General features: G+C 50.8%; 1 protein-coding gene across 1 annotated transcript; it reads right to left on the bottom strand.

The window, feature by feature from the left end:
- Positions 1-822: 822 nt before the first annotated feature.
- On the bottom strand, positions 823-9,402 carry LOC100754346 (keratin, type II cytoskeletal 5). Its single transcript, XM_027396642.2, has 11 exons — positions 9,238-9,402; positions 7,327-7,610; positions 5,678-6,937; positions 4,937-5,151; positions 4,188-4,248; positions 3,988-4,083; positions 3,703-3,867; positions 3,231-3,356; positions 2,647-2,867; positions 1,895-1,929; positions 823-1,481 (listed from the first exon to the last, which is right to left on the bottom strand). Exons 3-11 carry the CDS (start codon positions 6,230-6,232, stop codon positions 1,174-1,176), a joined length of 1,782 nt encoding a protein of 593 aa, XP_027252443.1. The 5' UTR covers positions 6,233-6,937; positions 7,327-7,610; positions 9,238-9,402; the 3' UTR covers positions 823-1,173.
- Positions 9,403-9,978: the final 576 nt, after the last annotated feature.

Here is a 9,978-nt window from a genome sequence, read left to right on the forward strand (position 1 = left end):
CACCTACTCCATACAACACAGCAGGCCTCTGTTTATACTTGGAAAGAACGACTTGTTCTGCACAATAGAGTTCCACAGCCTTAAGGTCATAGCAATAACATTCCTACAACAAACATTGCTGAAAGAACTGCCTTGCCCAGCCCATGCCTCTCATGAATTCAGCTCACAACACTCTATTCAGGGCCTATTTTAACAGCTTTCACCTCTGACCTTACAACCTGGCTTTCCAGACATCCTTAAAGGGGATTTATTTTATACAACCACTCCTGCATGAGTGCAAGGAAGCTCACCTAAGAGGGAATGCCAGCATCACACACAGAGGTCCTGCCATCTTAGGTCAATCACCAATGTTACTTGGTGATCTGTGAAGTACTAGGTCCCTGACACTGACAAGAAGTGTCCATTGACCCTCTTGGTGTCCGTGATGTTAGAAAATCTCAGCATCTTTTAGGCCTTTTGGAGCCCTGTGCCAGTTGATCCTTCATTTATAACCTCAGTTAAGCCCATTTGCCCATTTATCTGTTCCTAACCAATCATCCTGTCTTAATAGTCCTGCCCCCCAATAACATCTACCCAAGTGTGACTCAGTGGACACTCCCCTTTGTGCCTTCCTGTGGAGACTGTCTCACTGACTGAGCTTCTGAAACCTCCTCCCTGCTTCTTAGAACCTATGGACTCCCCACAGTTCACTTTCCCTTTCAGGACCTCCTGTCCTCCCCGTGATTCATCAAAGAAACCAAGAGCACCTGATAGGTCCCACCTCAAGGTATCTCCAGGATGACTGTAGACCTGGAGAAAACCATTCTACTCAGAGGCTTATATTATAAAAGCATTTTATTGAACATACTCCGGAGGAAGTCAGAACCAGAACTAAGGTGGGGGTCAGGGTAGGGATTCTGTTTTGGTGGCTGACATTCTGGAAAACTTTGGATGTCTGTGTCATCGAGGACCATCTATAGGAACTTAAAAACTGACTTGCAGCACGATGCAGAACTGTGGCATGAGAGGCCCAAGGTTGGGTTCATTCCCTCCTGGGAACCAAACACATGATTCTGCAGTAGGCTTGCTCTACACTACTCTCCAGAAGAGTACACCTGGGTGACGGCCTAGAAGCAGCAGTCCCCGTGGGCCTGGAGCTGCCCATGAGGGCCAGGGTCTTGCAGTAGGCTCTTCTTAGCTCTTAAAGCTCCTCCGGGAAGAGGAGGTGGTAGAGACAAATTTGACGCTGGAGCTGCTGCCTCCACCGCTGCCAAAGCCCATGCCTCGGCCACTGCTTGCACTGAAGCCAGAGCCCCCCACACTTAGCCCACCACCCAGACCAGCACCCCCACTGCTGCTGGAGTAGTAGCTTCCACCGCCACCTCCTCCAAGACCGCTGCCGAGGCCACCGCCAAAACCACTGCCACCGCCAAAGCTACTGCCACCGCCGAAGCCAAGGCTGCCTCCTCCGTAGCCAGAAGAGACACTGTTTGTGACAACAGCTGTGGAGAAAGGAGGAATGGGTGAGATGGGTCTGTCAGATTTATTCCACACAGCTAACATGTTTGATCCTGCCTGGGGTAGAGTGTATACCTGACTTTTTTTTTTTTTTTACAAAGTAGCAGAATGGGTCAGAAGAACTAAATTATTCATTTGGGGCCCCTGACAGAAAACTGATGACACAAGGGGTAAGGTATAGGGCCAGGTACTTGGTAGAGGCAAGGCTTAAGGACAAAGCTCAATGTGTATGGATCCTATAGGAGATCAGATGGAGCTGCATCACCTTGTGTCCCTGCCTGTGTTCTGTCCTTCCACTACTTGTTTTTCACTATCTGATAATCATTTACTGGGATGGAGAATGTCTGCTATCTGGAAGAAATAGCAGGATTCTGAGCCGACACTCTAAGTTACTTACAGATGTTGACTGGTCCAACTCCTTCTCCGCTCAGTCTGAAAGACAAAAAGATGGGGTAAGAGTGAAAAACCACTCCTCCAAAACAGCAAGGCTATCATTGACATGGTTAGGGTCACACCCAAAGCCAGGCACCTGCCTGTCTCTAAATTCCTGTAAGTGAGAAAAGCTCATGCTCTCTGGAAAGACTGTTCAGTGAAGAGGACATGGCCCAGAGCTAGGGGAAGATCATGATTCCCGTTCTCCTCCACCCAGCTGCTGGCAAGCATGAGTAAGCAACAGAGAGAATATGAATATGCATAAAGCAGGTATTGCCGTAGGATCCTGCATTCTACAGGAGACCAGGAGCCAGAGAGAACCTTACAGTTAGAATGCCTGTGCCAGGAAAAATGAAGAACACATGATAGTTTGAAAACCCTGAGGAAATGAGTCTAGGTTGGCTGGAGTAGTCATGACAGGCTTCCCAGAAGGGGAGGAGAATAAGGGTGACAAGGAGTGTAGCATGGACACTGAGTAAAAGCAGAGAGAGAACATGATGCAAGATATGTCTGCTGAGGTTCTTAGCTGATGGAGGAGGGCAGAGCCCAAGAAAACGGAATGGGATGTAAGCCAAAGACCCAGTCAAAGCCTGAGGTACGCCCTGTATCAGACTGACATCAAATGATGCTCAGCCATTTGTATGTGTATCCAGCACTCTCCATCAAACTCTCCTTTCTCAAAGGAGAGAACACCTCAGGGACATGATGTCTGCCCACCTGCACTCCTCGCCCTCCAGCAGCTTGCGGTAGGTGGCGATCTCCACGTCCAGTGCCAGCTTGGTGTTCATGAGCTCCTGGTACTCGCGCAGCAGCCGGGCCATGTCCTGTTTGGCCTTCTGCAGGGCCTCCTCTAGCTCTGTCAACTTGTTCCTGGCATCTTTGAGAGCCAGCTCTCCACGCTGTTCGGCATCAGCAATGGCGTTCTGTAGGTTGGCACACTGCAGAGAGAAAAGGAGCAGTGGGGACACTTTGGTAGCTGAACTGTCCAAACTGTCCGTTTCTGAGAGTCTAAGTCAGATATACCAAACCTGGAGCCCTAGAAAGAACTGAGTACATCCTGGCCATTATAAGTGGTGAAATATGGCAACATTGTTCTGTTCCAGCTGTGTATTCATGTGTGTGAGTGCATGTGTATATGCATGAATGCATGTGTGTGTGTGTGTGCATGCATGCGTGTGTGTGTGTGTGTGTGTGTGTGTGTGTGTGTGTGTGTGTGTGTGTGCATCTGTCAAATGCAAAGCAAAAGATGTCTCCCATTCTAAGCCCAAGCCATCCTTTGTCCTTTTTTAAGTCCTCCCTACCTGCTTCTTGACATTGTCAATCTCAGATCTCAGTCTCTGGATCATCCGGTTCATCTCAGAGATCTCATGCTTGGTGTTTCGAAGGTCATCGCCATGCCGACCAGCTGTCTGTTGCAGCTCCTCATACTAATGACACAAAAGAGAAGAAAGACACCGCTAACACAGGGTGGAATTGTCAAGGAGTGATAAGTGATGGATTCTAGAGTCTGGGGCTGGTTTACGCCTTTGTAAGATGGAGCTTTTCTGAAGTAACTTCTTGAGTGTCTTTAGTTCTCCTAAAGGTACTGCCATGAAACTCTTCCCAAGTGCCTGGGTTTTTTGTGGAAAATAGATAGCTGGCTCCTCTGCAATTTATCCCAAGTGGTCTTGGTAGTCCTGGGAGTCCTGTCCTTAGTTTTTCTCTGGTCTGTGATCTAGATATCCCTAGACAGGTGCATCCTGTAACTCAGGGGATAGCTGCTCAGGCACCCACCTTGGTCTGGTACCAGGACTCAGCCTCTGTCCGGCTGCGGTTGGCAATGTCCTCATACTGGGCCTTGACCTCAGCGATGATGCTGTCCAGGTCCAGGCTGCGGTTGTTGTCCATGGAGAGGACCACGGATGTGTCTGAGACATGTGTCTGCATCTGGGACAGCTCCTAAAGGGACATGTGAAGTTAGTCATCTGATCCTGTTACTTAATGTGTGTTTCATTTAAATCTCCCATTTATTGTACCATAATAAAATACCCACAAGGGAAGTCTAGGTTAATTGCTCACCGCATCAAAGAACATCTTCATGAAGTTGATCTCGTCCATCAGAGCATCAACCTTGGCCTCTAGTTCTACCTTGTTCATGTAGGCAGCATCCACATCCTAAGGAAATAGTGGTTGTCATGAAACAACATGTGCCGGCCTTATATGGCTCCACCCCTAGGAGAGCACAGCCCAGGGCTACAGGTTCTCTTCACCACACGCACCTTCTTCAGCATCACAAACTCATTCTCGGCAGTGGTACGCTTGTTGATCTCATCCTCGTACCTGGTGGTAAAGGGACAGGAAGTCGGCTGATGGGACTAGCTAAAGGGTCTCTTTACAGTCACTGGAAGGAGGCTTGCTCACATCTCACAGGCAGACAAGTAGGGGGCACCATAAGCTCTGGGCAAGCCCTTACCCTGTGATATGCTACCTTCTTGCAAACTGCCTGCCACCTAATCATCTAGTATCACTACTATTCACTTGTTTCAGCAATAACCCTGTAGGGGTGGGGGTGTAGTTCAGTGCAGAGCACTTGCTTAGTTCACTCTCCAAGAACACACAAAGAAATAAAACTTAGCAGCCCACTGAATCAGTACCTGATTTATGAGGCTAAACAGATTCTTGGAGCCACTAAGCTGTCATTAGTGCCCACTTTGAGAGGAAACTACCAAGGGCAATGCTGTGTCGTGAGGGCATTGAGAAGAGGGTCCCAGAGAGTGAGGGTTCCAGGATGGCACGGTTCACCAGACAGTGCTAGGAACACATGCTGCTACCCCCGCAGGTAGGTAAGCACCTTCTAGAGGGGGCTGAGCCTGGAACTTGAACTTTCTAAACAAAGACTTAGAGCTATTTCTTAGTAGTGTTGTGTGCATGCTTCTAGCCCATGGGAAAGACAGAAGCCTCAGTCTGGCTATGGAACGTATCTGGTATGACCCCAATGCCCCCCCCACACACACCCATTACAACTCACTTGTTCTTGAAGTCCTCCACCAGATCCTGCATGTTCCTCAGCTCTGAGTCCAGGCGGCCCCTCTCCCCAAGGACCCCATCCAGCTGCCTCCTGAGGTTGCTGATGTACTGCTCAAACATCGGCTCCAGGTTCTGCCTCACGGTCTTGGTGCCCTGCTCCTGCAGCAGGGTCCACTTGGTGTCTAGGACCTTGTTCTGCTGTTCCAGGAACCTCACCTGGAAGGGGTAGAGTATGAGAGGGAGAAAAACTGAGTTTCGGGATTCTGTGGCATTTTTACTAGTGTGCCACTTGTCACATGCTGTCCCACCGAACTTTTTATTCAGTGCCTGGCCTGTGACCTGTGCAAGACAATCGGCAATGGAGATCCCAACATCCTCCTAGGGCACAGACAGCCCAGTAGGGGCTGGCTGGAGTGTGGTCCAATTCACTGGGGCTGGAAAAGCTCCCAGACTGCCCTATAGACACTTTGGCCTCTATGGAACCCCATTATGAGAGGCCTGAGATAATCTCATCCCACCTGAATCAGACGCCCTTATGGGGCCACCTCTAGAGGAGCGGAACTCTGTCCCTGATTGCCAGCTGCTAGTCTGACAAAAGAGGAGACTAAGTCAGGACAGAGTCACCTAGAAACCATGGCAGTGTTTGGGCAAAGCCTAGAGTATCTTCCCTCCTCCGTTGCCTTTGGCTTTCCCTCCAGAGCCTGCTCCTGCATAGGCTGTTCTAGAAAGAACCACATCTCACCTTGTCGATGAAGGAGGCAAACTTGTTGTTGAGGGTCTTGATCTGCTCACGTTCCTCAGTCCTCACTCTCTGGATGGTGGGGTCGATTTGCAGGTTCAGAGGGGTGAGGAGGTTCTGGTTAACGGTGACCTCTTGGATGCCTCCAGGGGGGCACACGGGGAAACCGGCGCCCCCATAGCCACCACCAAAACCAGCTCCACCACCAAACCCATATCCACTACCAGCACCACCACCGAAGCCAAATCCACTGCCGGCTCCTCCTCCAAAGCCAAAGCTGCCTCCAGCACCAACACCAGCACCAAATCGGTTCCTGAAGCTGCCACCGCCAGAACTGAATGCTATCCTTTTGGAGCCCCCGACATTGTACAGGCTCCGGCTTCCATAGCCACCTGCTCCATAAGCACCTCCAAGGCTGACCCTGCCACCACCACCACCACCACCACTGCGGGACACCGAGCTGAAGCTGGTACGAGAGACAGACGGGGTGATGGCAGAGGCGGCACTGAAAGAGCGGCTGCCCCCACTTCGGAAGGACACGCTGGACTGGCGAGACATGATGGTTTGTTCCTGGAGGAGCAAGAGCACTGGTAGTGGGGAGGTGCTGGCGAGGTCGGAGCTCAGCAGGACGCTGTGGGTGGCTCTGTTACTTAGGAGCTCCAAGGTCCCCTTTTATTCCCCTTAGAAGTGGGTTGGGCAGGAGAGCTGTCGAGCTGTGAAAGATTAGTGGGCTGGGCATGCCTGGGGGGCAGCTGTGAGCTCATCCAGAACACCTGCACAGTGGTGCGGGGTGCAAATGCTCCCGGTAGACTCTGCTCAGTTAGAAATAACCCTTTCTTGCAGCTCTGGTGTCCTGGCAATGTGTAGGGGGTGCCGCCAACTGTCACTTGTCACCACAGGATCTGGGTGCTGTGTGTAGCCTAGAGGATGCCAGGAAGTAAGGGATATTTGCCCGTGACCATTGGCCTAGAGATCCTTACAGAATCAGTGATATGACCCACTTTCCCAGCCTGGTTCATGCTGCCTTGCCAGCTTAGAGGATCTGGTCCATCAGTGGGGCAGAGTGAGTCCACCACCTGGCAACAATCTGCTCTTCTTACACTTGGCTGTGCAGCGGGTGCTGCAGAGACATGAGCTCTTAGCAAGGCAATCTATGGCCTCACAATTTGGGTATGTTCCAGAGAAGTGGGGTCCAGTCCTTCACTGCACTGTGCTTTCTTTAAGAGATGTCCATTCACCCCAGATAGTGCTGGGCAGATTCACCTGCAAGATTCAGACCAGAAGGCTCTACTAAGCCGCCAGCTTAAAAACCAGAGGAGATAGGTCCCCCTCACCCAGGCTGTACCTTATTGAGTTGTCTTTAAGGCTAGACACACACATCCACAGTCCCTCCTAATTCAGCTTTCTGTGTGCCCTTGGTGTTCTTTGTCCTGGGCAGACCCATGTGGGAGCTTAGTAAACTAAGGACCCCACTTAATCTTTACAAAAGTCTTCACTGGACTGGCAGCCAGGTCTCCCTTTGTGGGGAGCTGCTTTGCCAGCCTCCCCGTACCCCCCAAGCTGTGTTACAGCAAGTTCTAAGTTATTCCAACAGGGAAGAAGTGAGTCATCGTATCTGTTGATACAGGCTGAAGGCCGCCACAAACACATACCTGCAGGAGCTTCTAATCTCATCAGGAACATGTTGAGAATCGGCAGGCCTGTTATAACGGGGAACCACCCTTTTCCAAGTAGAGGGAACTGCTGTGTTTCCTCTACCTGCAGCCCAAAGCCTCCTTCAGGGCCAAAGGCATGGAAAATGGAATTTTAAGTCTGCAGATTCACTGCCAGAGACTAGACAGAGCAAGTTGGGGGAGCAGGCAGCTGGCACAATAGCCTGCCAGTTGCAAAGATGAGAGTTCCCAGAAGAGTCTCCTGCAAAGCTTGTTGGTATCACCTGTGGGAAAAAAAAAGGGGATTCCGGTTAGATTTTTAGCAGTTGTCTGTCCCAAGCTGTGCCCTGTCATTCTGGCTCAGGATCTGAGTGGGATCCCCTCTCTGCCCCCTCCCAGAGGAGAGCAGGGCTCTTGGACCCTGTTTGTCTGAAGCAGGAGCACTGGGAACTATCACCATGTGGGAACTGCTGAGGGGTCATGTTCTCAAAAGATCCGGAATTAGACACAGGAATCTCTGCACAAAGCCTAAGGTTGCCTCGAGGAAGCCAGGGCTGCAGAAAATAATTCTTGAGTGCTGAGGGTCTACTGAGATGGTGATGGCTCACCAGGAGCTGGGCTGAGAAGCCTGCTAAAAGGTAATCCTGCAACACTCACTGGCCAAGCTGGCCTGGCAGGTCCTGGGCAACAGGTTTAGGTGTCCCTCTGCCTGGAGGGTCTCTGAGACCCACAGAGTTTACACCAGTGTTACCTTTTGTGGTCTTTTAGAGACCAGGTGTGAATTTCCAGAGATACACTGGGGACCCTAAACCCTAAGAAGAACAGCTCTAAGACTGAGGAAGGTGTCTGGATTACCCTAGCAGGAGTGCCCCTCCTTACTGGAAAATCACTGCCAAGGTTTGTCCCACCAAACACACAGCATTCAGAACTGCCCCCACTGCCCTGCGGGAAGATCCACCCCTCCATAAACATTGGGGCAGTGTCTTTCCCCATTCAGTCTTCAGGGGCTACACTGTGAAGGAGGGCTTGCCAGCATATGTTCTATCTGGTCTGAGAATTGCTACAGTAGCCACACTCAGAATCAGAGGCCAGCACCCAGAGTCTGGTGGGTGGCAAGTAACGACAGCAGGGTGTGTCGGGGGCCTCACAAGAGAAGCAGTGGGAGTATCTGTGGCAGGGAGGGTGGACCCTCGCATTTCACCAGACCAGTCCGGTAAAAGTAATAGAGAAACCTTCAGAGAGCCAGGCACCAGCTCCTCTGCTGAGTGGGAGACCCACCCCAGCTTGGAATCCCTGTGGGCAGGAAGAGCAGGATCACACTGGGTCCTGGACTCTGCTGCAGGGCACTCCCAGGACATGGTCAGACATGCCACTTAGCCTCTGTTTTCATTACCAAACCCCATGCATGGCTGAGGGGTCCCCCAGTAGCTGGCCCTTCTGTCAGAGGGGCAAGCCATAAGACAGCTCCCCTCACCTCTGTCCTAGAGAACATAGAACAGAGACCACCTCACAGACTCATGGGTGAGAAAGAAGTAAATCTACAACAATTTCCCAGAATCCTCTCCTCAGAACCCATACTCCAACCTGTGTGTCTTTGAGCAAAGAAACTTAACAGAAGATAGTATAATAAAATAAAATAAAATAAAAAACAATGGTTTTGCACATGTCTGCCAGGGCACTTCAAGGGTACAGTCCCCAAAGCCAGGGATATCTCATCAACTTCCTTGTGAACACTGCAACCCTTTCCTAGGTTAATTTGACAGTTGCATGGTTCCCTCTGTCAAGTCCTTCCCTAGGTCTCTGTGTGAATCTTTTCTAAACTTGTTCTAAGTCCCAGAGACATGGCCATCTAGTTCCATATCTGCGACCATGTCTATACAGCAAGTATTTTGTGCTCTTCAGACAGGATACCTTCTGAGGATGGAGCCATGCCTCTTCTGGATACAGATCTCCCTCTGCTCTTTCCTCTCCCATCCAATCCTCAACAATATGCTGGAGCCCTTGAAAGCCCCACATCCTGCTCTAGCCCCCAAGAGAGAAGGAAAGCAACGATGCCTTCATCTTTACAGCTCTTCTCTTGAGTGTTCCGCACAAAACTGTGGGGAGCATGGCTGGAGCATGAGTCACCCAGTCATCAGGCTGTGGTTGGCAGTCCCATCCAGGAGCCTGGAGCCAGATTCATAGGATGGGGAAGGGCAGATGGAGCAGCGAGCCAGTTGTGAAGACAACTCTTCACAAAGCCTAGCCTCAGGGAGGAATTGAGAGAAGAATTTTCCTGCCTCCACCCAAATCTGCGGGGTCCCTACCCCTACACCTCTGGGACCCACTGAGGTCCAATTCTCAGGATTGTAGGGGCATGAGCGGTGTGTGTGTGTGTGTGCGTGTGTGTGTGTGTAACTGGCCATGCTGTAAAGTTTGGTGCACAACCCCCAGCAACACAACCATGGTTGCCTGCTGAGGCCAGGAACCATGCCAGATTATCAAGGACCTGAGTCTGAGAAGAAACCTAGATGGAAATGCAAAGGTCCAGAAACAAAGTCCTCGTTCAGGACCAGCTTGGAAGTCCAGATGTCATGACTGGAGTCAGAGTCAGAAGTGAGCCTTGACTCCTAGCTTTGAATTTTTCCTATATAAGTACTTCACACCAATTAT

This window comes from Cricetulus griseus, chromosome 2, assembly GCF_003668045.3.
Source record: "Cricetulus griseus strain 17A/GY chromosome 2, alternate assembly CriGri-PICRH-1.0, whole genome shotgun sequence".
Classification (NCBI taxonomy): Eukaryota; Metazoa; Chordata; class Mammalia; order Rodentia; family Cricetidae; genus Cricetulus; species Cricetulus griseus.